Here is a 27,117-nt window from a genome sequence, read left to right on the forward strand (position 1 = left end):
TAGTGCGCCGACACGGCGCGGCGGTGGGAGACAGTGATATGTGTGGTGCGCGACGCGGTGCGGTGGTTGGACACAAGGAGCAGACGACAAGGAGAGCCCGCGCCGCTCTACCGTGGCGCGCCGAAAACGACGACGCCGAAGAGCGGCCAGCGCGTGAACACGCGGCACAAGAAAAGAAATCAAAAGGAAAAAGCCAATCCAATCACAAAAGAACACGGAGCCTCGAGCAGCCAATGAGAAATCGACGAATCGACCAGAGCAGCAGAAAAAGGAGCCGCGCTGGCAGTAGGAGGAGGAGTTCCAGAAGCGGCACCACGACAAGGTCGGCCACCGGATCGGGAGTTGAAGACGGCCGTCGGGTTCCGGACCCGAGCCACCAGGACTTCACCCGGCCGGGGCCTCCTGCCAACCCGTTCCTGGGCGCCGCCACTCCATCCGTTCGAGAACTGCTGCCCGAGGCCGGCAAGCGTCTGCGCCCGTGGGCAGAACGAGAGCTGTCGGGCTACGGGCCCGAGCTCTACGACCAGCTGCCCGGTCAGAACGCCGCCGCCGTCAACCCCTGCTGCCAAGCCGCCTGCCTTCCCGGGCATCGCCACCCTGCCCGATAGTCAACGGCTACTGCCCGAGGCCGGTGAGCGTCTGCGTCCGTGGGCAGAAACGTGAGCTGTCGGGCTACGAGCCCAAGTGCCACGATCAGCTGCCCGACCAGAACGCCACCACCGTCGGCCCATGCTGCCGAGCCGCCTGTCTTCTCCCTCCGAGCCAGAGCTGCCACGCTCTGGCAGCCTGTACGACGCTCCGACACAACGTCTTTTGGTGAGACCAACACCGCTTATCTCGTCGTCTCGTCTCCGCTTCGCCGCGTTGAGACTGTAGTGCATATGCACACCCGCAGCCTGCCCGAACTTGCCTCATAACATTAGCGTTCCAGCTACGTGTTTCCATGTTATCTTTGTGTGTTTGTTTTTATGGGTTAATTTTCGTTTCTAGTTTCATTAAAAGTTTGTGTGTGTGTTTCCTAACAAACGGCTTTGTCCTCGATTGGGTTCTGGGAGGCTCCGCCTCAGAGAACCGCCAGAAAATATAACACGAAAGAACCTGCTCATCACAGACAGCAAGTGCAGCCTTCGCATATGTGGCATAAATAAAACATGCATTACATTTCGTACACGGAAAACAACGTGCTCTTGGTAAAATGAGAGGGAAAGAAAGAACATAACAGAGGAAAGAAAAAGGACGCAAAGCACGTGTACATAAATCTGCGGTTTGAGATGACGGCGCTCACGTTTGAGGTGACAGTTATATATAGAAAGTATCGCTATAAAAAGTGGTGTTGTCCAGCAACGTTGCCACCTCTATGTGTCGGATGTTTCTGTGATTAAGTACGGTAACGTATTGTGACGACGTATGCCTTGTTTCGTTCATTCAGCCGTGATTCGCTGGTAATTTTATAAAGAATTGTCCTGTTTGGGAGCACTCTCTGCACGCTACTAGTTTCATCGAAGTTTATCCTTCTTGATGTAGTGAGCTTTCCGACCTAGTTATTTCACCTAATTCCTCGCTTTTACTAGCTGTGATTTACTAGGAGCATAGCAACACATGTGAGATACTCATTCATCTTATGCCAATAACTTTATTTTCTAATTACGCAATATTAAGACGCAACCGAGGGTGAAAAAATGCAGGACACTTCCCTTTCCCTTTTTGATAGTACCAATACCGATGATAAGACAGACAAGGTCTGAGGTCTCGTTAGCCTTCGTGTAACGCGAGCGCCTGTCATAACTGTCGCCCCTGTGCCATACCTGCATCAAAATGGCGAGTTGGCTGAGTTGGTATAGGTAACGATACAAAAAACGGGAACTGTAGTCGAGGCTCTACCACATTCATGAAGATTCTGCCTCTTTTGTTAAGCCAGACGTCTATCGCCTTACGCGACAAAGAATTAGTACTTATGAATGGCATGGTTTGCTGATGCACCTTGCATATCTCGCTTGTACCACGGGCCTTTGTATGTGTGCAGATATCTAGTCAGCACAATAGGACGTTTCGGTGCGAGTACAGTGCCCATGTTGTCCGATTCTTTCGCCGTCTGTTCTCTGTGTGCTGTTTAATCGACCTCGGCGATGCCATCGCACCTGGAGATGAGAGGCTTGATGATGTCGTGCGATGTGGCGATTGACGAAGGCTGCCGGAGCGGCACGATCGCGCCAGGAAGCGGCGTGGCCTCTGCACTCCACTGCCGCAGCTGCTGAGCGGAGCCGGTGTGGCGGTGCTGAAGCGGCAGCTGCTCGCGACCCCTTCGCCCCTGCTCGGGGACGCCTCCGAGCTGGCCGAAGTCTGGCACCTGACGCGAAGGGATAAGGTCGCGGCTTATGGAAGACACAAGACCTAATCGTCAACAAAAAGAAAATAGAAACCGCAAGAGAAATCTGTAATGGGGTTGTCAAGGAATCTGCATCATAGAGGACACGCTCAGTTTCGAAACCGGACCCTTGCGGCAGTGCTGTGTTCCTATGAGCGTCATCATTTCACAGTGCGGAATAATGACTGCGACACGTGCAGCGAGTGCATTATGACAATGCACGATGCCTTAATCACGAAATTTTCCGCGCATTTGTCGCTCCACTTTACTTCTTGTACTGACACCGTATTTTCTAGCTAGTTTGCATTTTTGTTATTTCACTTTACATTTTCTTCTGCCTAGCTTAATGGCATCTATCTAACTCGCCATTTTTTTTCGCAGTTCGTGCTCGCTAATAACCCTTAGTGCTGGAGGAGACGAGCTTTTCTGTCATCACAGTTTTAGTCGCAGGCAATCGTAGCGTATAGTGCTACTCCCCTGGCGAATATGCTTCCCCTTTTACTGCCACATAAAGAAATTCCGGATTCTTATTTGTTAAGTGAGTAACATAATTGGACTTATGTGTTGAGAGCCGAAGAGAAGGACCACAGGAACACAACGTCTGAAAAGCAGTGCAGGTCATAGTTAATAATGTCAAGGTTCATAAATATACACCCAGCAGCTGTGGTCATGAGTGCTGAGAGACGGTAATTAAATCAGAAAGCAATCAAAATTAGTTCTAAGAGAATGTCACGTGATGATGTCGAGGATGGTTCAGCCAAGTACGTGAGGAAGCATTGGGTAACGCTTTCGTAGGGGTAAGTGAGAGATACTTAATCAAGAACAAAGCAACGAGAAAGCTGCGTTCAGCTCAATAGTTTTATTACTAAATTTGTCGGTCAATCAGTCACATGAGTAGTTAGTGTGCTCGGTGAGAGATTAAACAAATCAGTTAGCTAGTTCGTTAGATATTCACCCGCTAACTATTTCGTTCGAAGGCGCAATGCTTTCAGGCTGACCTCGGAAAATCAATCGTGCAGGTTTACGTGCAAAAACCAATGTTTTACGAAGCACGTCGTAGCGGGTGGGAATCTGGATGAATTTTCTCACCTGGGATTTTTTAAGTGCCCCTAATTCTATGTAAACAAACGTTTTTGCATTTCACCACCATCAAAATGCGGCCGCTGCATGAGCGCATTGCCATAGCCACTAAGTTAACGCGAGTGGTACTAGCTTGTCTTATAAACGCGTCATAAGGCGCACTGAGTGGATGCTGAAAAGTGTAAGAACTGTGCTAAGAGGAGCACATTTTCACATCTCTATGTCTTGTATTTGTCGATTTTTAAGTCTCATGGACTTATTGCGACGAATCTTAGCAAAAGAAAAAGTAGTAATAAAATACACATAAAAAACACTCAGCAAAGGCGCCCATTGAAGTTCGGTGCATCCGCTGCGGTGGCTTAGTGGTTGCGGCGTTGGGCTGCTAAGCACTAGGTTAGGGGTTCGTTTCCCTGCAGCGGCGGCCGCATATCGACGGGGGCGAAATGTTAAGAATCCCATGTACTTAGACCAGGGGTATGTTAAATAACCAAGGAAATCTTACTTTTAAGGGCTCCCCCACTACGTGTCGCCTACATCATATTGTTACAGAGCGACGAAGAAGACGTTTGGTCATGACGCGGATTTGGCACGTTGAACACCATACTGGGTGGGCGTAGGTTTGGCGCCTTTGTCTTGATGCTATAAAATATAAACGTGACTAAACTTATACAGCCATTTCGCGAGGCGTGCGTGCTAATTTCTGATGAAACCCACAAATGACCATTTCTTGAAAAGCACGCGTATCTGCGTGCTTCGCTGCAAATGTCGTCGAAAGACGATAGTCTTCTGCCGGCCGTACTACATGAGTGCTGGTCTGATCCGCGGCCACCCGTGATGCTGTTCTCGTACCATTTCCGTCCTGGCATGATAAACATAAATGGCATCCTGGCCATTTATGTTTTCCCCTGCCTCAGACAGCGCTTCCTTTATGTTGAATCGGCCGCATCTGGCTGGCATTGATAAATTGAGGAGGCGGAATCGGCCGCATCTGGCTGGCATTGATAAAATTGAGGAGGCGCTGCGTGAGACATGGACTCCATCTGGCAATACATCGGGAAACATGAGCTTGTGCAGAGGGTGTCCTTCCTCCATGGCAGAGGGCGCTCGTCGGCGCGCAGTCGGGGAAACACGAGCTTGTGCAGAGGGTTCTCTCCCTTCGTGGCAGACGTCGTTCGTCGGCGCGCATAGCATGGCATTTTCAGCGCAGCTTAAGAAAGTAGGGTCTTTAGAGTTACGTATCTATGTATTTTCTATTAAAGGAACACACCTCCTAATACTTACCTAGTGATGTTGCGCCTCAGATATGCGTAATATTTACTTTTTGATCGATAACGTTCACAAGTATGAACAGCCGTACCAGTTTAAGTAGTGTGGGCGGTAAGCAAGTGGTCCAACTTTGGCCGGGTGGCTGAATCGGTTGACAGACAGACAAACAGAAAGACAGACAGACCAAATTTTCAGCGTTTAAGTTCCCCAAGAAAGACTATCGTCTTTAATTGAAAAGCAAGCTTCTGCAAGAAAGTTTTATTACGTGACTTCATGATTTTTTATCTGTGCATATGCATGCCCTCGCGTATGGCTACTATACGTTTAACTAAAGACCCATAAATCTCAAGGAAAAATTTTAATTCCGATACTCCTCGTATAACTCGTGAAAGGATACTCGTCTGACATAAAATGTAATAATTACTTTTGCTCGATTCTATCCCTTTCTTATAATATAGCGCTCACGACCGGCCGATCCTCGGTAACATGTAGGCGGAGCGCTGCGGGACGTTTGACGAAGTGTGAAGAACAAAGAAAGAAAGAGAGAGAAAAAAAGTAGAATATAGTCTTTGTGTTATCCAGACTCTGGCGTCGACTTTCAGTCCACGCAAGCTTACATTCGTACATTGGTATTCCTACATTCTGCAAGGGTCGATAAACTCTGTCGCCTAGATATTGAACAAGTCTTATTGTGCTGCACTTGGTTGTCTATTGTCGTGTAGCGCATAGCCGCTTCAATTTCTTGATCTCGAAATTCCGGGCTCTTGTCGCCTTTGTCCCGTGATCTCAGCTCGCGCTCGAAGCGCTAGATCTCCTTTCCAGCGATATTATTACGTAGCCATTGCCATTCGGTATCTTCAGCGGGTCGCCCCAAGGCCCTGCCTCGGAACAGCCAGGTCTCGAGCCGTTCTCCGTCCGAGCCAGAGGCAGAGCGCCTCAGCCGAACACAACCGAGACGGATCTATGCGCAACTTCCCCACTTGCGCGACTGAACTGGAGCGACACTGCAGTACAGACCCGAAAACAATGGCGACTTCTTCCTTCGCCGCTCAACGAACGGAAGTGGCGGGTGTCACGTGGAAGGCCCGGCGAAATCTCGGACCCGAAATAGTCGGAGCGACTCCGAGCGCTTTCAACCGCACCCGATCGCACGGATGGAACCAGCCGAACACGTTTCTAGCGCTCCGTTTCAACCAGACCAATACGGAGACACGTGTCACAGCGCTCTATAGAGCGCTCGCTGAACATACCGTCGGTTTTTCGTGGGCGCCGCTGGCGCGGAACCTCTCAAGGCTAGCGTGAAAATTATGGCGCGTGCTTAGGGCAAAGGGTCATTCGTGTAATATTAGAGAGCGGTGTGTAGTCTCAGGCTTGAGGGGGCGCCCCGGGGGATATATAGCAACGTACAGGGCTTCACACCTATCTTCCCCCGGTTACTATAGGCCTAACTTCCCGTAACCAATGACTACAAAGAAACAACTTGGAATGGCCACTTACTTGAAGGTGAAGCTGTCCTTCGGAGTATCGGAGTTAGGGATGCTTGACGGTGGGATGGCTACCTTTGAGCTGTCTGCATAAGACACAAGCAACCGTTCAAGCTCTTCGTGTTTCATTCGACGGAATGATCGCTCACACTCATGTGCATATTATACAGCATCAAGTATTTGTTCACGTACTGATGCTAGTGTAAGAATGTTTTTGTATTGTGGCAGCTTCATATACCCGAGACCTTGTTTATTTTGAAGCATTATTTCTTTCCAATTTTTATTCCATCGTTATCAGCTGTGGCGCCGGGTTACCAATCCTGGCAATATTGAGGGCGCTGCTGAAGACGCTGCCAGCAATACGTGCCAGAAATATGTGAAATAGGTGCTTCGCATTCGATAATTACACAGCTAACAAGGCAGGGAATCGGACTCTGTACTACTCGATTCCACGCCTCACGCCTGCAGGTGGCGTCACGCCTGTTTCAAAACTCCAGCGCAGGAGGCCTATAAATAGCGGAAACGACGTGAATGAAATGGCACGTCAAGCTCCGAAGCGATACATACTTCGGCTGTTCACTTCGAAAGGCCAGCTACCATCGGGCGTGCCTTGGGCCGCTTTCGGCGTTGACAGGTCCTCCGTGGGCGGTCCGCTGCGATGCCGGACGTCGAAGAATTTCTTGTTCTTCTGCAAAGAAAACGTCAAGCAACTCAATAAGGTCACTGCATGTGACCGTTCGTATTCATCACATACGCGGAAATGAAAGCATTATCCTGTCAGGTGAAGTACACATTGCCACACCTAATCAACGGCTCTCATTGAGCAAAAAAAACAGCCTTTTCCTTGCTGCGGGTGGTGGAAAGGCTAATGGTGACGGCACAGCCATCACATTTTTTGTATACGACCTATTATATTATCAACGTATACGTAAACAATGCTTACCGGCATATTCACCATTTTCGTTGCCGATACTGAATTTATCGCCATCATCACATTACATAAGATTATGGTATGTTCGGCTTTCGTCCCCAGTTGTCCATTCAGGATGTCATGCTCCAGCTCTCCGAGGATGTCCTACACCCCTCCCACCCTATCCTGGCGCTGGACCTTACCAGAGCATTCGACAATGTACACCACACCGTCACGCTCTCTCCTCCCTTCATGTAGGACCCCGTGTCAATGCTTACATCACCGCTTTCCTCGCCCACCGCACAGCCGAAATCTCATATGGCCAGCTTTCTTCTCCTTCTTTCTCCCTTGGCAACAAGGGTACCCCCCAAGGCTCTGTCTTGTCCCCTCTTCTATTTAACATAACCCTCTTCCCGCTGGCACGTGCTTTACGCACTATCCCAGCTCTGTCTCATGCTTTCTACGCCAATGACATCACCCTATGGGTGACCACCGGCAATCTTGGCGACATAGAGACCACTCTCCAGGCGGGTGTGGGCGCGGTTGCGACTCATGCCCGGTCTATCGGGTTGAGCTGCTCCCCGGCCGAATCGGAGCTTTTGCTCCTTCTGCCTCGGGGGATGGCCCCCTGTCGCCTTCTCCCTTCACCGTCTCCCTTGACGGCACACCCCTTCCCCTCGTCTCTACCCTCCGCATCCTCGGACTCTTTCTTCAGTCCAATGGCCAGCACACCACCCTCATCACTCGACTCATAAACACTGTTCACCAGACCATCCGTCTAATACGCCGCATTGCCAACAGTCACCACGGCATGCGTGAACACGACCTCGGCCGCCTGGTCCAGGCCTTTGTTCTCAGCCGCTTCATATATTCTCTTCCGTTTGCCTTAGTTTGCCAATACCTTCTAAACAGCACTAATGTCAATTTCTTCACGGGAAATTGTCAAAAAATACGCATTGTGCGCGAGTTTGCGAGTGTGCAGACAATTGCGCGTCTTACATCTTAGTTGCAGTATTCAACGGCGCAAGGAAAGAAAAGGGGTTAAACAAAAGGGGGGGGGGTTACAACCCCCGAACAACGCCCCCCCCCCCCCCCCACCGTCGGTGCGCCTCTGCTCTCCACCCTTAAACTCTCCCCTCTTATCCCTCTTCCCACCTCACTGCCGATCCCTTCCCGCGTGTCCTCCCTCCTAAACGTTAATCCCCTCGCTAAGAATATGCACCCTGAACACCACCCATCCGGTAGAGCAGCGCGAGCCTCCGCGCTTTGGCGTCAGTACGAACGGCAACCCGCCGTAGCTTATATGGATGCCGCCCCGTACCGCCACTACCCAGCCCATGCCCTTGCAGTCATTGACAACTCTTTCCGACCCATTCTTACTGCCTCAGTATGCACTTCGACCTCTGTCGAGCCCGAAGAGGCAGCTATTGCCCTTGCCATCACACAAACCTCCGCGGAATACATTTTCTGTGAATCCAAGCCTGCAGTCTACAACTACGAGGTTGGACGGGTGGCACCCCCGGCCACCGGTATCTTGCGTTCCGACACCGTCCCCTCTCGCTCAATTCAAATCATCTGGGTGCCCGCTCACGTGGCCCATCCTGGCAACGCGGCGGCCAATTCCATCGCTCGCGATGCGACTGACCGAGCAAGCCCGCCCCCGCCGGCAATGGATACGCGCGACGCGCTCCTCACGTACCACGATATCACCTTGCACTACCGCCTATCTCGTCTCACCTTCCCCCCACCGCACAAATGCACAAATCCCTTTCCCAGCACCACCAACACTTGTGGCGCCACCTTCAGGCCCACACCTCTCTCACTACCGCACGTCTTGCCTTCTTCCACCCCGGGACATACTCGCCGGCCTGCCGCTTATGTGACAGCTCCCGCGCCAATTACGATCACATCTTATTCTCCTGCTCGGCACACATGCCCCCTGCCTGTTGGCACCTAACCAGTCCGCAGCAGTGGGAGGCTGCTTTGTCCAGCACCGAGCCGGATCTCCAACTCCTGCTGGTGACCTAGGCAGAGGACGTCGCGACTAGGCACGGCCTGGACGCCACAACCGGCAGCCTGAAGGCCGCCCACAAAGCTGCTTTTTGATGTTCTTTACTTCTGGCCTTCTCAATACAGGTTTTCCACCACCAACAACCACCACCGCCTCCTGGAGTTCTTCGCTGTCGTCTGCGCGGCACAAATACGTTCGCGCCCTGTCGTTCATGATAAGGCTGGCGTATACTCCGATAACAGCGAATCTGTTTAGGACACTTCCACAACCGTTCTCGTGCGGCACCGGCGTGCTTGTTGTCAAATGTCAACCATGGAACGGCCAGCAACGCAACCTGCGTTGTAGCCCCAAATCTTTGCTTTGAAATGTAATAAATGCTTATTATGTAAAAGTTACGTTGCCGATACCTCACACGAATCGATAAGAACTGCTTTGCGCGGTTTCTATAGCCAGTACTTCGTAACGTTTGTTTCTCGCGTCGCGTTTTATCGGCTCCTGGAGGTCAGCTAGGAGTTTGCACAGCTGCGGCGGTGAAAGCTGACTGTGTGGTCTAGCAATGCAGCCTGTTTAGCGCCCCCGAAGCGGACGTACGGCTACGGCGTATGTGATGAATCACCGTTAAAAACAACCAGCAGACAAGCCCGTAGTATTTCAACGGAGGGTGTCACAAGTCACTTGTACAGCTTCGCTGTCTTCGATGTATCAGTTGCTCAGAATTACACACATCTCCGAAGTTTTAACAGCTTCGCTGTTTAAGGTGGAGGTAGTCCGGTGGTGTACGCAGATAAACTCCTCCGCCTGGCGATGACGTCACGGGCGTCGCCTAGCAACAGAGCGCCACCTCCTCGCCCCGCTGCCGCTCCTGCCACAGTGCCACCTAGCGACGCCTTGCCTAACCTAAAGGCTTTAGCCTAACCTCCGCAGCAGCGCCGCTCGCTCCTCCGCCGTAGCTCTGCCTAGCTTCTCCCCCACAGCAGCGCGGGGGCGAAGCTAGGCAGTGACGTCGCTCCAGAATATATAGCTCCGCATCGCCGAGGCACGGAGACACACTTTGCCTCGTGAGCTTACCTGCCGAGCCGCCGCCAGAATCATCGGCTGGAGTGACGGACACCGGGCGCGTTCGGCGCGAACGCGGGGAAACGCGGTCGGCGTCCTCAGCAGCTCTACGCGTCCCACTACTTAAGAGAAGTGACATTCTACGCTGGAATGATGAGCGGCAGCGGAGCCAATGTAGAAGAAGACGACGACGACAAACGCGGGAGCAATGGCCAACGTGCCAGCTGTGGTAGAAGACGACGACGCTCGAGAGAGAGAACCAAGTTAAAGCTAAGAGAGAACCAAGTTAATGCTAATGAAAAGCCAAATTAAAGCTAGGGAAAGGAGCTTCGCTGTTTACTGAGACTTCGCATCACTAGTGTGAAGCTGCGCCCATTTTTTTTTTTATTTCTGAAGTTACAAGTACATTAAAATGCGCCCAGACTTTCCGGGTGCTGTGTAAGCATGTTTACTTCGACACGTGCGTCGTGTTTAGCATAAGCAGCGGAGCGGATGATTCCGTAACTTAGTTGCGATAAAGCGCCGGTCTCGATATCTATGGATCCACCGTTCAATTCCCTTTTCCGTAATTGGCGCGACACTTTCCTTCCTGTTGATCTCTCTTGTCGTCCTTTCTAAACATTGCTTGATGGCAGTCAGTGTTACACGGCTGTTCTATAATGGGCTGGCGTAACTCGTCGAGATGGGCGAAACTCCACAAGAATGAAAAGAATCTTGTCAACGAGAAACTTGCGAGAAGCAACGTCACGAAAACGTGGCGGCGGTGCTGTCGGAGCCAACACCACAAAAAATGGATGACCTAAATAAGTAACGTGCGCCAACTTTAACTTTGTTGCAAAGTACTTTAGTGCCATTAGTTGTGTCTAAAGAATGAGGGGCCGAATTCACAAATCGCTTAGTTTGTAAGAGACGGCAGGCCTCGTAAATCGTCCAATATGACGATTTCCTTGTGCTTTTTTCTGCGAATAAATTTAAGGTAAGAACGTATTTGCGAATAACAGCTCGGATTCTTATTCTGCAACAAGTTTTTAAACCAATCCACCAGTAAATTAATGCCACTGAAACTATAATTAATAACGGGAAAAAAGTCAGGCGAATTGCCAGCGCATGCGTTTATACTTTTTCTAAAGCTATTTTCTGCGCTATCCACCGCAGCTCCCTTTTATGTTTAAGAATAGAGGCCGGTATATCGTAACGATTCTTTTCGTTCTATTCCATTCCTTTGTTATCATGCGCCGTTTTACAGCAGCCTGATTCAGGTGATAACGTGGATGGATCACCGCTTGCCCCACTGACGAGGCGCTAAAAGGAATATTGCAATGGAATCGACGTTATCCCGGCCAGCGATTTCGCTGCGCACGACAGTTTTACCTAGACCAGCTGCAAATGAAGCGTACTCATGACCCAGTGACGGGCTCACTCGAACAAGATAATCCACCCATTTTTAAGTGGTCTGAAAACGATGATGTCTCTATCAGGGCCTTCCCGACTTTTCGTTCTCGATCTTTAATTGCCAAGGCGATGGCTAAACACTTGGCCTTGGCGATCGAGGACGTGTACAGGGAGGCGCTTGATACCATGCTACTCATGTCGCTCACGTCTATGCTACACGTCTCATGTGTGCTACACGTCTCATGGGGATGTAGTAAAAGGCCAGATAAACTAAATTCCTTACAGGATCGGTATAGACTAGAAAGCTCTCCGGAGCAATGGGAGGCACTCCTCGCTAGCTCAGACCCGGAAGTGCAACTAGCGCTTCTGGGCCACGTCCGGCTGGCGGCAGGAGCCAGTGGAGCCCTGGACTTGGGGCCCCACCCATCTAGCTCCTAAACCCCTTCCCTTTTACCTCAATAAATGTTAGTCTTCTTCTTCTGTCAGGGCGAACAAGGTAGCAAAACGTTTCAGCAGCTCTGTGGGTTTTGCGCTACGAAGGCACCCGCAACAGTTGGATCTCATTAAATGCATTTTTGTGACTACACCGGATAGCACTAGCGTGGTAGAGGTCGCTGTTCTAAATAAAAAAAATCACTGACGATTACGATACTCCCTAATGCAAAATTTGAGCGCAGCTCTATACGTGTTTTCATTTCGCAATATATTGGCTGGCGAGGACACTCTCTCTGGTGCGGCAAGTTGCTAACAGAGCGAAGTGTGGCAAGCTGCCTCGCTAATATGGATATTGTGAGAGTCAGCGCGTGGGCGCGATTCACAGCAGCCGCCGCCATCAGACCTCACAGTCGACGCGCGCTCTCTGGCGCCATCTTGTAGAAATCGTCGCTGCACTACGCATTTCTTCTCACGCTTTCGCCCTACCCTCCTACGCTTTCCGCCTCATGGTTCCGCTACACCCTTCTCTTCGCTTTTCTCCTCGCGTCTTTCATCCCCCGCTGCGCTCTGCGTTCGCTTTCATCTTTCGCAGTGCGTTACGCCGCCGACGCCGACGCTCCCCGCATGAACGGGCGCCTGAAAGCTGCGCTCTAAACACGTATAATTCGGGATAAAGCAGCAGATACGGATGCAGACTAAGACGGCGAACAGAGCACCGTCTAGAAGGGGGGAGGGTGAAAATAAAACGGAGCGCGAGGGCATAGCGGCGCAATATGCGCCTTTCACCAGAAACGGGAAATTAGAGCTTTCATCTCGAATGTGCAGCCCAAGACTGTCACGCCGAAACCTCCTCGGTCACGCCACATGCGATGCTCGTCACGTCGAACATCACGTTAGGAAGATGCGCCGCACACTGCGAAGTGCTGTGGAAATTTGAGAATATATGGAGTTGAACGTGTTTATAGCGCTGCGCTTGCTGGTATAGACAACTGTGGTGTTTTGCTTGCGCAGTCATTTAAGGCGCGCCGCCGTCTCAGTAGACCACCGCTTTAACAGCGGAGCTGTAGAAGCTCTTCGTTGCGCCGCGTAGCATAGACCAGAAATTGCGCCTGGCGATGACGTCACCGCGCGTTCCCTAGCAACCACATGTCACAGCTGCGCCTCGCTTCGGCAACGCTCCTCCGCCGCCGCGCCAGCTGCTACGAGCGCGCACCTGCTGTCTAGCCAAGACGTCACTTCGCGTCGCCTAGCAACCACTTGGCATAGCTGCTACCCCCCTTTGCCTAGGCATGCCATCGCTTCGCCAAGCTCTTCACGCCGCCCTTCCCAGCTACCGCGACATGCTTCGCCTAGCCACACCCACACCGCGCCCCCGCCGAGGGATCACGTGACCTCATCAGAACTCCGGCTCCCGCCAAAACCTCCACGCTCCGCCGAGTAGCCGGAGCCAAAAACCGTGACGTCACTGCGCGCCAACACGATTCGCGGGCTGTGTGGAGCTTGTCTAGCTGTGCCCGGCAAGTGTGTAGGCGGAGCTTAGTCGTGACGTCACCCGGAAAATAAAAGCTCGGAGCCGCCGCGACGGCGGCAGAACCCTCGTTGGCTCTGTGGCGAGTACATGTAGCCTTGACATGAGACGACCAAAGAACATTCGGACACCTCAAGAATAAGCCACTCACCTTGAAGCGTGTCGCGCGGCCAAGCGAGAATCTGCGCGTCGGCGGCGAGCCGATTCGGAATACCATGCCTAGCAGAACTTAGCATTTCGTAGCAAAACTTAGTCAAGCCTAATAAAACCTGGAAGCCGCTACGTTGATCACCAACTCCGCTGTTTACTCTCACCACTAGTGCCAGCTGCCCACATGTTTTTTTTTTTTCTTTTTTTTATTACGACCAGTTAGGACGCGCGCGGCAGGAAATCAGTTCAGTTCAGTGCACCTTTTATTTCCGTTTCAGAGAATAAACCGAGGATGGCGTGAAAAAAGTAGTGTTAACTAGCCTCGTCACTCCGTGCAGTCGGACAGTGTCAGCGCATGTTACAGACAGATGTACAAGAGTCGGTGTGCATCATATACAGCAATAAACTGAAACTCGCTACGTTACGCACGGAGCCACCTAGCAACTATGGCGAGTGTACGTCCTCTATGAACGCCCTGGCCGGAGGAGTGTAGGCGAGCTGCGCTCACTGCAACTGCAGGGCCTCATACAGCAAAAACTTCGGGTGGTATTTACCCAACAGGAATGAGAACCGTATCCGTGTCTAAGAGGAAGGACGACTGCTTCACCATTTCGCGCTCGCTAATAATAACAATAATAGTAATAATAATAATAATAATAATAATAATAATAATAATAATACCCAAAGAAAAAGTATGAGAATCAGGCCTGCTAAAGCGGAATTGGGCTTGAGTGCGCAGTTACTGGTAGGCAATGGCAAACTGCTAGACGCAAAATAACAGGCGGAGAAAACAAGTTCGCACGATGATATCAAAACATTCTAACAGATATATTAAAGCAAAGGCGACTTGCAAAAAATAAATAGAACTCCAAATGCAGAAGCAAAAGAGGATGTATCGAATGAATCTGCAGATCAAGCGAAAAAAATCACCGCCCCTTCCTTTCCGTGAAAATGGTCGAACAGCGAAGCTGTGCATTCGCGGCCGCTTGGCTGGCGCGAACGTCGTTACTTGCGGGGGATAGGACGCGTCGGCGTCCACGGGTGACGGTGTTCCTAGTGCGTTTCTCACGCTTTTATTCTACGACGTTCTCAAACAAGAGCAATTGACCAAAGCTCCCTATTTACAACTAACGCTAACGCGGACTCCTCTCACACCCCACTCCTCCATTGACGTACTTTTTAAATGCGAATGCATTTCTTAGTCGGGGCATGTCAGGGGTCTGTCGGTGTCCGCGCGCCGACAGGTGTTATCTCTCCGCTCTCACTCCCTCTCCCATAGCAACAGGCGGGCGCGCGCGCTTATCCTGGCCCCTAGAAACCGGAGCAAGTGCTGCGGGCGGAGTAGCGGAGAGTGAGTGGAGAGGAGGAGCGCGCTCTGGCGTGTGAGGGAGCTCGCATCGCGGGAACTCTAGGGTGCCTCGATGCCAGCGCCGCCGTTCAGGGTGGTGCCATCCTTTGACCGCACCCGCGCCGCCGCTTTCTCGCTGCGACGCCATCTTGAGTCACAGCGAGCGGTTGCGAGTGCTTTGTGCCGGTGCTTAGTTCGAGACACAGTGCGCGCGGATGCTTCGCTGACGCTTCTACTTGCTGGAAAGTGTTCAGCCGCATGAATGACAAGCTTGTCGAGTGCATCGAGTCGACATGACGGGCTGTTGTCGTTGTTTACGCTTCCCCCGGGACCCAGAGCGAAGGAAGAGATGGTAAGCCCAAGTAAAGCGGTATCACTGGAAGGCGACGGATAGCTCCTACATTTGCGAGGTAAGTGTCAAGAAAGTTTAGACTATCGCATCGTGTTTTTCATTTAAATAAGAAAGTATTCTCTGATCCTCGCTCACGTACCTACGTTCGCTCACGAACTAAGCACTGCACCGATGCTGTCTGAGTAGCCTATGGTTTGCGAGCGCGCGTCGCATATTCTTTTGCCGTTTTGATCGGCGCAGTCTATGCGAGTAGTACCCTTATTTTAAGAACTGACGAAAATGCTTCGCCGCGAAATAGCCTGACATTAGGTACAAATCGTCATCTAAACCACCTATTTTACTTTTTCACGGGAAGCACACATCGTGTGTCTCTTTTCTTTTTTTTTTCAGTTTCTTTTTTCGCTACTCGTTATTTGGTACTAAAGAACGCAGTGCTTCTTCTGGGGAGACCGGCTGTTGTGTACGTGGCAAGCGAAGCATTGTGATTTTCTCTATTCTCAGCAGATATCTTACGGATCTCAGGTTGTTACGTTATATAGCTGATTTTTTAGACGAATATATTTGTAGCGTGGTGCTCGTAAGCAGATGGTCATTCGTGCTCATTCCCGATCGTAGTGGGTACTGTGACGGTCTTTAAATGCCTGTGCACGGTATTCCCAGGTGTAGTAGAGTTAAGGGGCATCATGGGACCAAAATGTTTTGGCGCTTTCTGGCATGGTGTCTGTTGTAGCCTGTGCATTTCTTCGAAACGTGTGAAGCGAGGTAATACAGCATTACTTCTGCGAAAACTTATTTTTAAGCACTGTAATGGGTTCTCTGTATTTACAAGGCAACTTTTCATATCAATAATCACTTTTGTTGTTTTACTTGTACTTAGATACACTTTGAAGAGGACCAGTACGAGGGAAATCGACAGGATGGGCGCCGTCTGTTAGTCAACAGCCCTACATCATCATGGACTATATTTTCGAAGTGAAAAACATTGCTAATCTGTATTTGACTGTCTTAATTTCATTTACGGTTTTTGTACGCGATATGTATGCAGTGTTGTTTATTTTTTCAATGTAGTTATCAGTGTTCTAATGGTTATTTATAAAATGTTCTGTACTCGCCATCGATGTGTTTGGCTGATGCGACGTATTCGATGGTAGCTGATGTATACTGGCTGGATATCTTGATTAATATTGCCCACGGTTGCGTTTTCTTGTTTGCATTCTTGTTTTCGATTTATATTGTGTGTAATAAGGTTTATGTACTCACTTGAACCCCCCCCCCATGTAATTAATAAATTTTAAAAAACTCTCATTATCCCGAATTGTGTGTCGAGCCTACCTTGGAATTTTTTTTTTATCTCGTCATTCAACATAACCTTCAGGCGCCACACAGTACATATCATTTTTCATGTACATATCTCTTTCATGATTGATTGTACTAGACATTATAAGTAAATGTATTTTGTGCATCGTTTGGTTTCTTGTGTGTACTACGCAAGATTGACACAGACAAGTTACGTTACATGTTTCTCTACAGCACTAACTAAACCTTATTTTCACATCGCAGTTATTTTTACACCAGCTTAATCCTGTCAGCACACAGTTTTGTGGGCAAAAAAAGCTAGATTGCGCGTAGATATTGTCAAATAATTGCAACGAACGCGAAGAGCACGCGCAACGCAAGGGAAACTAACCGCCGTGGCCGAGTGGCTGGCTACGGTAAAAGAGGCGTGACGTGTAAACCAAAATACAACAGCGAAAAAGAAAAACTTCCACACACAGGGGGTCGCAAACCTTATACACCAAGCATCGAAGCGCAAAAAATGTGCGTATTTCAAACATACACACGGCATATTAAATATAAATTGAATTAGGCAACTTGGGGCATGTTCCCTGCGCGATACATTTACATCTTGGACCTTCGACGAGTTAACGGCTATTGGTTATAAAGATGCGCAGATGCGATACCAATAAAAAAATCCTCATCAAGGCAAAGCACTTGGAAGTGCGCCGCGAGTAACACTATTTATGAACGCAAGCGTCGCTGAGTCTCAGCTCGTGTGACTCAATATGGCGGCGCCAGCGGGTTTGTCTCCACCCTGGACGGCGGCGCTGGGCATCGAGGCACCCTAGGGAACTCGGCGGAGCTCCCGCGTGTGTGGAGAGAGTGTAGGAGAGGGTAGGTGCAGTGCTTCGCCGCTCCTTCTCTCGCCGTTCGCTCTCTCTCCTCCCTGCGCCCCACTCTCCCGTTCGCTCGCTCGCACGTATATATAAATGGAGTGAAGCGCGCGCCTCACTCTCGACCGTTCGCTGGTTGGGCGCCTCTCAAGGCGATGGCAGAAGTCGGTGAAGGCGAATGTCTGACGGCAACGGTACCCCTAGCAAGAAGTGTAATACAATCCAACCCGAGCATTACACCTCTCGCTGGAGGTGACGTCACTGCAGTAGCTTCAACGTCATCATCAACCAGAGGAGAAGAAGCGGAAGACAAGGCTGCGAAGCGAAGAGCGCGTGACGCCGAACGCAAGCGAGCGAAGCGAGCTGCCGATACCGAACTCCGTGCTCGGGAAGCCGCTGCGAAACGCCAACGCCGAGCCGAAGATCCGGAAATGTGTGCTCGATACGCCGCTGTGAGACGTCAACGGCGAGCCGAGAACGCTGAAGTTCGTGTTCGAGACGCGGCGGAGAAACGTCAACGGCGAGCCGCCGATCCTCGAGTGAAGCGGCGCGAGGCCGAGTCCAAGCGGCAACGACGACAGGCTGATCCCGCTGCAGTGCAGTGTGCCTCCGCCGAGTCCGACAAGTGTCCGACTACCATTCACGGAAGTTCCATTGATCTCGCCTTTACCCGAAACTGTGACGTGCGCATGCTTCTCAAAGACCCTTTGACTGTACAATTTAGCGACCACAAGACTGTGATTATGGCCGTCAGGTACAATGACAACACAAATAGGTGCTGATGAATGTGTAAATAAATGGTTACGGTACAAATTCTCGTCTCGTCATTAATTTACGCAATTAAAATTACTACGCCGTGTACTCTCGGCTCAAGAAATGCATTCGCATTTCCTCACGATTCCTTTCGGGGCAGTGGGGGCCATTTTTTTCCTATACCGCCATTGGTTGGCGCGCCTCACGATCTCCCCCTCCAACTTGAGTACTGGACGGTGCGACTTACATCAACCCCCCTTTCCGTTCCACTTTTCATCTGCATCCTCTCACAGCAAGCATTCTCACAGGGGTAAAGGGTTCACTCCAACCCCTTTCCCTCTGTTGAGCTGTTTCCTCTCCTCTCCCGGTAGGTCATGTGGCCCCCTTTTTAGCGAACTCTGACAACGACGGCAAACTGAAGCAAAAAGTTGCAGTGGCTTAGCTCGGCTATGCCAGGATATACGTAGCGTTAGCAAAGGTTCAGCTGATTATTCTTAGCTTATTCTTAAGATTATTCTTAAGATAAGATTATTCTTATGAGTCAAGCTTCTCCGTTCTTCTGCGCTGTTGAGCAACATTTGCGCTCTCCTTCTCCATGGCTATACCACACTGGCAAACGCCAGTCAGAAGCGCAGCGGCTCCAGGGCAGTGTCAGACGGCGACTGCACAGCGAGCGCGCGCCGGCGCCAGTGCGTCTACCACGGCTACGACGTCACTCCTCTGGAATGCGCAGACCGGCGCCGGTGATCCGCGCGCGGCGGCGGCGGAGTGCGCGAGAGGTGCCGGCTCCGGTGGCTCCGGTGCGCATGCCGTGTGACATCACTGACCCTTGCGCATGCGCAGCACGGCTCTTGCTGTGCCGCGCGAAACGGGCTTGGCTAGGCCAGTGTAGCTAACGCTACAAAAACGAGAAGAAAAAAACGGGCTAGTTTGCAATCGGTCGTGCAAAGCTTAGGCAAGGTCGATCCACATACGTCGCAAAGCTTCGGGCGAAAAGCGGTTCAGAACCAAATGTCACCGACATCAGCAAGGGTGGTTATGGGAGCAGCGATTGAAGCGCGACTATGTTTGGAGGGAATAAACACTGGGAAAGAAAAAAAGCGTTTTTAAATTAAAGCGAGACGCAGTTAGATTCATTCAACGAAAATAAAATTCCTAATTCATTTTATATATGCATGGCGAGAAAAGATACAACTGTATTTTACTAGATCATTATCAATATATACCTTTTTTTCAGGGCCCACCGTGAGAACGCCCATCGATAGCGGCGGGCGTTGACGCCGCTATCACTTGCAATGCAATGCAGCTCTTGGAATGCGTGGAAAGACGCGCTCGCAAAGTTCACATGTTGCAATACGCCCCCCTCGCATGTTGTATTGTTTTGCATGTCGACGTTTGTCTGCATTAGGTGACGCGGGTAGTTTTATTGTTTCTTAACCTGTGCAGTCAAAAGTAGTGAGTTGCGACCGTCAGATACTTGTTTACTTTAGTTGTTTTCGTGCAACAGCGCTGGCTGACGGGCTTGGCGTCCGACGAAAGGACGAGCACTCTACGCAATCTTCGCCCAAAGTGTTCGTCGGCCTCCAAAGAAAGTATGTTCAGTGCAGCGACGCGATTTCGACACCAGTACGGCTGATCTTTTCCGGCATCGCTTTTCGCGCTGAAAACTCGGAACGCCCATGAAGTCGAATGGCGGGGCATTTGAATATACAGCTCTAATGGCAGGCCTCCGAAAACAAATTTCGCGCCTATGAGAACAAAATGACGTCACTTTTGTTTTTGACGGATATGACGTCAAATTATTTTTTCTTCCACCGGAAGCGTTCCCTCCTCACACAGATGGCGCTAAGCCCCATGAACCGCCGGTAAGCAACCATGTTTTGAACGTATGGCCTTCTATGGAAGCTTCGCTACCAGGTATATTTACCTTGGCTTAGGCACAGCGAAAGTGTCAATCCTCAAGTCTTACTGGCTGCTACTGCTAGGTATTAACATGGTTGCTGCTAGGACTTAACTTGGTTTAACTTAACTGCGCATGTAGGGAAATTATTCTCGAGGGATCATTTTCGGAGGTACCTTCCCTTTCGCGAAATTTCGCGTCACTAGCGCTGGACGCGTCGGCGCCTACGAGCGACTGTGTTCGTGGCATGCCACAAACGCAGGCAGGCAGGAGCCGTGTCTGTGTCAGGCGAAGCGAGCGCGCACCTGCGCCGGTGGTTACTAGGCAACGCGAGATGACGTCATCGCTACTGCTTCGGCGCATGCGCGGCTAGGCAACGCGGGCGGCGTCGGCAGCTGCTGTGCGCGTTGCCTCGTTGGTGCTGCTACAATTTCTTTCTCTATCTCGCTCTCATTTTCTTTCCCTCTCCCGAGCACTGCGCGTGCCGCGCGCATGCTCTCCTTCCCTCTCCTTAACGTCGCATGTCAAGGCAACATGTGCACAGCACGGAGAGGAGGCGAAGCACACGCCGCTCCGCGAGGTGGTTGCTAGCCAACGCAGTGACGTCACAGTTCGGCGAGGTTTTGCGGCAGCAGGCGCCACTTTTCACAGTTAGCTAGAACAGCTTCACTGTTAAAAAAACATGAGACGCGGTTTCTAATAATCATTCCATAATTCTTCAGTTCAACCGGCGTCGTCCACAAGGGAATTAGTAATCAGCATCATCATCATCATCATCATTAGCCTATACTTTATGTCCACTGCAGGACGCAATTACCCCTGTCTTGCGCCAGCGTATTCCAACTTGCGCCTGCAAATTTCCTAACTTCATCATCCCACCTCGTTTTCTGCCGTCCTCGACTGCGCTTCCCTTCTCTTAGTATCCATTCTGTAACCCTAATGGTCCACCGGTTATCCATCCAATGCATTACATGGCCTGCCCAGGTCCATTACTTCCGCTTAATGTCAACTAGAATATCGGCTATCCCCGTTTGTTCACTGATCCACACCGCTCTCTTCCTGTCTCTTAACGTTAGTCCTAAGATTTTTCGTTCCATCGCTCTTTGTGCGGTCCTTAACTTGTTCTCGAGCTTCTTTGTTAAGCTCCAAGTTTCTGGCCCATATGTTAGCACTGGTAGAATGCAATGATTGTACACTTTTCTTTTCAGCGACAGTGGTAAGCTCCCAGTCAGGATTAGGCAATTCCTGCCGTATGCACTCGAACCCAATTTTATTCTGTAAATTTCTTTCTCGTGATCAGGGTCCCCTGTGAGTAATTGACCTAGGTAAACGTACTCCTTTACAGACTCTAGAGGCTGACTGGCGATCCTGAATTCTTGTTTCCTTAGTTGTGGGCAGTTAAGAATACTTTTTTCAGGTTCTATGATTCCTGGAATGCATGGTGACGTGACCTGCACCAACGTCACTAAACGTTGACCTGCACTGCAGTGGACTTCAAGGAAATAAATATTCGGGAATTCTACAATTTAAAACCTCGACGTGATTATGAGCCATGTGGTAACTGGGGACTGCGTATTAATTTTGACCACCTGGGTATTTTTAACGCGCACCTAAGTTTAAGTACACGGGTGTTTTTTTTTGCATTTCGGCCCAATCGAAATGCAAAAACACCGTGTACTATGCAGCTGCCGTGGCCGGGATCGAAACCGCGACCTAGAGCTTGGCAGTTCAACGCCATAGCCTACCGCGGCGGGTATTTCAAGGTACTAGTAGCTCTGCTCACCTTGGCAAGAAGCCGGCGCTCAGAGTTGAGTCTCTTACTGCAGTCCCGAAATATGCTGTCCGTAACCGTGGCTTTGCCCTGCGTCGCAAGCGCATCATGCAGTCAGTGCGAGCAGTTCTCCATCTCCAACCTAAACCCAAACCCAGGAATTCTGGGTGTTGCCCCTTCGGCCATCTGTCTAACGTTACCGCACCAGCGTAACACGATGGACAAGATCGGCCGAATTTCAACTACTTTCAGGTATTGACCCTTTTCGCAGAGCAGTTTGTTCTAGATAAACGAGACGGTGCGTAAGGCGGCGCGCCATACTTCGCCTCAGAAACCGCGCACAAATATGAAACAATTACCGCTTCTACCTTGTTTCTGTGCGATCAGCTGGCGGAAATGCAACTGAGTTTTCACTAATGCACTGTGCTCCAATCATGCTGGATTGAATCGTGTGGATTGAAGACGTGTGCAGTAGTTGGCTGCAAAAATAGCGACTGCATATTAAGGAATGGAATGAACTGTCGTGTTGCGGCCTAGCGAAAGGCCATGCGCATCCGGGCTGGCCGCAGGAGCAGAGAAAGAGACTGAGCCGCTTCCGATGCGCGCGAGATAACGTCCAACCTTTATTCCATGCAACCAGCATACATATATAGCAGACACTCATGTGACCAATGACGTCACGTACAAGCAACATTTCACAATTGTGGGCGACAGCGCCAGATAACGCGGACACTTGACGCGCATAGGCGCTATCACAACATCTCCCCTTCTTTATAATACGCTGACAGTTGCAACCAACTTAGCAGCACTGCCAGCGAAAGAACACTTTGCAGAAACAAACAATGCGCAAGAAACAATACAGTCAATTGCTGAACCCGTAGCGGTCCGGCTGTCGAACAAGACGACCAGATCGCGTTCGGTATTCAGGAAGGTCAGTTCCCGGCAAGGAAGGGCTAGATAGATCGTCAGGTGCCATGCTGTCTGTAACGCGATTAGATTTCTGTTCCGTTTCTACCCGACTATCATTTGCCTGAGGAAAATCATAGCTACCTCCGTCATCCTCACCTTGTTTTGGCTGTGAAACAAAGCGAACCAAGGATTTCCTGTTTCTTTCTAGAACTACACCAGTGGAAGTTCTAACCACATAAGACCTCGGCCGCTCAGCAAGTCGCAAGACTCGCGCTTTTGCTTTGCAGTCCGTCACCCAGACTTCCGCGCCCGGTTCGAGTGGTCGCAACGAAGTAGCCCTATGACGACGGTTGAAGTTCCTACGCTGCCGCTGTCGGGCAGTCGTATCATGGCTTCTGAACTTTCTCAGGTTCACCGTCTGAGGCCGAAGGCTGGTGGGACGGACAGGCACCGTTGTGCGTAGCCGCCTGCCCATTAGAAGTTCTGCAGGGCTTTTCCCAAGTAGCCCCGGAGTGTCCCTGTACGCTAGGAGAGAAAGATATGGGTCCTTCGCTTTTGTAATGAGACCTTTAATTGTCTGGACCATCCTCTCCACTTCACCATTAGCCTGGGGGTACCTGGGGCTAGACGTCACAGCGCGAAAACCGTAGTTGCGAGCAAACAACTTGTATTCCTGTGACACAAATTGCGCTCCGTTATCAGACATAACAACTTCTGGTATGCCATGTCTTGCAAAGAAACTTTTAAGGTGCGTAATGACAGTGGCACACGTTGTAGATGATAACAAAGCAATCTCTGGGTACCTAGAAAAATAATCCACGACTACCAAATACCATTTTCCTTGAATATGGCAGAGATCAGCGCCTAGTTTTTGCCAAGGACGCTGTGGAGTGGTTGTCGGGATCATTGGTTCTGACTTTTGGTGTCTGTGCTCGGCGCATACACGGCAATCGGTAACCAAAGCTTTCAGCTGGCAACTCAACCCTGGCCACCATACCGACACTTTTGCTCGAGCTCTGCATTTTTCGATTCCCAGGTGACTCTCGTGCAAGCGTATCAAGACCTCTGAGCGCAATTTTTGAGGAATGACCAACCTCACACCTTTAAGTAGCACGCCTTCAGCAACTGTAAGCGTGGCTCTTTCCTGCCAATATGGACGCAAGACCATCGGAAGAGATGAGAATTTTGGCCACCCTTTCCGACTGAATTTTACGAGTGCTTGACAAACTTCGTCAGCGGCTTGTTCTGCTTTCACTCTCTCGAAGAGGCTGGCCTCGACCGCGTTTGACAGGCACCCTGAAACGTGCTTGCTGACGTCACTAACAGACAGTGCATTATCACTTTCTTTTCCCCGAATCGGGGCCCGCGACAACACATCTGCAGTAACTAGGCTCTTGCCCGGGACATGTACAACTTCATAGCTGAACCGCATGAGCCTCATGCGAAAACGCTGAATGCGAGGTGGTAAAACATCTAAAGGAGATTTTCCCAGCAAGGTTACAAGAGGTTTGTGGTCGGTTTCACACACAATTTCAATACCTTTGATGTACCCTTCGAATCGTTCAGCCGCCCACGTCATTGCTAGTGCCTCCTTTTCAATCTGGGAATATCGGGTTTCGGCAGGCGTCAACGAGCGCGATGCAAAGGCAACGGGTCGTTTTTCGTTGTTTGGTTGAACTTGCATCAGTACCGCCCCTAAACCGAATGATGACGCATCGGCGGAAAGAATCGTAGGGTACTTTGCATCATAGTTGGCCATGACGCGCGCCGAACCGATAACGTCTCTAACGTACGACAGCGCTTGCTCTTGGGCTGGTCCCCACGTCCATTCAGAACTCTTCAAAAGCAAGTGACGTAACGGCGCCGTTTTTGAAGCCAAATCTGGTATGAATCTTGCCAGATGATTAGTCATACCGAGCAGCCGTCGAACGTCAGACACGTTATTTGGCGTCGGCAGTTCTTTGATGGCCCGGGCCTTTTCAGGGTCCGGCCTGATTCCGTCACGACTTAGAACACAACCAAGAAAATTTATCTCGGTTACTCCAAAACAACACTTTTCTTTGTTTAGAGTAACGCCAGCACTCATGAGACGGTCTAAAGTAAGACGCAGACGCTCATCATGTTGAGCTTGGTCGCAGCCATAAATGAGCACATCATCCATCATGTTTACCACGCCTGGGATTCCTTCCAGAATCTGCGACATTTTCTTTTGAAAAAACTCAGGTGCTGACGTTATTCCAAACGGTAGCCTCTGAAAACAGTATCGCCCAAATGGCGTAATGAAGGTAGTTAACAACTGGCTTTCCGGCGACAACTTGATCTGATAAAATCCAGAATTAGCGTCCAGCTTCGAAAAAACCGATGCCCCACTTAACAGACCAAGGCTATCTTCAACAGTTGGCATAACATAGCGCTCGCGAAGTACACTTTTATTTAGTTGCGTCAAGTCCACGCAAATACGAACGTCTCCAGAAGGTTTGAGTACTGGTACGATACCCGCGCACCATTCTGTTGGTTCGTCTACTTTGCGGATTACGTCGTCTCGCTCCATACGCTCGAGCTCCTCCTTAACTCGGTCCCGCAGGGGTAAGGCAATGCGACGAGCAACCTGAATAGCAAAGGGTACAGAGTTCGGCTTCAGTCTGATATTGTATTCCCCTTTCATAGCTCCCAGACTACCGAAAAGCTGAGGGTAGGAAGCTTCGATGGCTGTCGCGCTACTGACCGAGTCAGCGAACTTGATCAGCTCAAGGGCTTCGAGCGCCGGGAGACCCAAAAGTATCGAGCGCAAGGGCGAGACCACGTACACCGTTTGTCGGACAATGCGTTGTTTCCACTGGATAGTGGCAAGAAACTTTCCGAGAACATGCAGTGGCTCATTCGCAGGGCCAGTTAAGGTTATGTCGCAGTTCTCTAATTTGGTAGGCAATCCCGGAAACGTTGAGGGTACAACGGACACTTCTGCACCCGAATCAAGTTTAGCGAACACCGGAGTGCCGTTAATAACAACTTGAGCATACCGAGAATTAGAGTGCTCCCCATTTACCGCGCCTACGAAATACGCCCCCTTGTCCACATGGAGAGAAGAAAGCTGTACCTTCTTTCGCTCGCCTGCAGCCTTTTTCCGACACACCACTGCGAAATGTCCGGAACAACCGCAGTAGTTGCATTTCGCAGCTCGTGCCGGGCAGGAGGTCCTCGGGTGCTCTCCTTGACCGCAGTTGGGGCATGAACTGGGGGTGAGAGGTCGGTAGGACTGTGGTCTGGTGCGTTGACCTTGTGTGATAGGTGCAGTGGTCCTTGACGAGGTGCCGGAACGCTGTCCTGAAGAATTCTTCCGGGGCTGCCGTTGTTTGTTGATCGCGTCCAGGTTGCTGGCTGGCGCTGCCGAAGGTTCGTCGCTGGTTTCTCGCAGCTGTTGCTGCTGTCGTTGGACGGTCTCCTTCAAGCGAGCTTTTGCCAAAGCGCTGGCGAGTGTCAAATTTGCATCCATTTGCAGAGACTCCGAGAGCTTGGCATCGCTGAGGCCGACTACAAACCGGTCGCGGATCATGCGTTCCTTTTCCTTGTAGTCGCACCGGTCCGCCTGTGTGTGCAACGCGGTGATGAATTGGTCGACTGACTCTCCAGGTTGTTGTATGCGTCGGTGAAAACATGCGCTCTCGTAAACGAGGTTCCGTGCGGCCACGAAGTGATCGTCGAACTTTTTTCTGACGACTTCATACTGCTTCTGCTGTTGTTCGGATAGTTCGAAGGTCGAAAAGATCTCTCTCGCTTGCTTGCCCATTGTGTAGAGTAGAGTCCGGACTTGCGCTTCTTCACTTCGCTCATTTAAGCCAGAGGCAAAGCGGTAGTCGTCGAATAGTTGGATCCAGGAAGGCCATTCAGACGTCCGGTCGAAGTCAAACGTTGGCGGAGCTGGAACAGCGAACATGCCGTGAACTGGCTTGACTTCTTTGTCTTCTGACATGGCGCCGCTTGACGAAGACTGGTGCAACGCCCCTCGAATATCAGAAGACGGCCACTTCTGACACCATGCCGTGTTGCGGCCTAGCGAAAGGCCATGCGCATCCGGGCTGGCCGCAGGAGCAGAGAAAGAGACTGAGCCGCTTCCGATGCGCGCGAGATAACGTCCAACCTTTATTCCATGCAACCAGCATACATATATAGCAGACACTCATGTGACCAATGACGTCACGTACAAGCAACATTTCACAATTGTGGGCGACAGCGCCA

General features: G+C 50.7%; 1 protein-coding gene across 1 annotated transcript; it reads right to left on the reverse strand.

The window, feature by feature from the left end:
* Positions 1-2,110: 2,110 nt before the first annotated feature.
* LOC119443895 (uncharacterized) lies at positions 2,111-26,851 on the reverse strand. The gene is made up of 5 exons (XM_049664632.1): positions 25,979-26,851; positions 23,177-23,554; positions 21,985-22,062; positions 6,763-6,883; positions 2,111-2,391 (listed from the first exon to the last, which is right to left on the reverse strand). Exons 1-5 carry the CDS (start codon positions 26,849-26,851, stop codon positions 2,111-2,113), a joined length of 1,731 nt encoding a protein of 576 aa, XP_049520589.1.
* Positions 26,852-27,117: the final 266 nt, after the last annotated feature.

This window comes from Dermacentor silvarum, chromosome 3 (assembly GCF_013339745.2).
Source record: "Dermacentor silvarum isolate Dsil-2018 chromosome 3, BIME_Dsil_1.4, whole genome shotgun sequence".
NCBI lineage: Eukaryota > Metazoa > Arthropoda > Arachnida > Ixodida > Ixodidae > Dermacentor > Dermacentor silvarum.

Excerpts from the sequence above, each read along its gene's own strand:
- LOC119443895 (XM_049664632.1), bottom strand. The coding sequence starts at position 26,851 with ATGTCAGAAGACAAAGAAGTCAAGCCAGTTCACGGCATGTTCGCTGTT. Across the intron at positions 23,555-25,978 it reads CTGCAGGCGAGCGAAAGAAG|GAATACAAGTTGTTTGCTCG; the intron begins GTACAGCTTTCT and ends TTTGTGTCACAG. Across the intron at positions 6,884-21,984 it reads AGCGCCGGCTTCTTGCCAAG|AAGAACAAGAAATTCTTCGA; the intron begins GTGAGCAGAGCT and ends TTTTCTTTGCAG.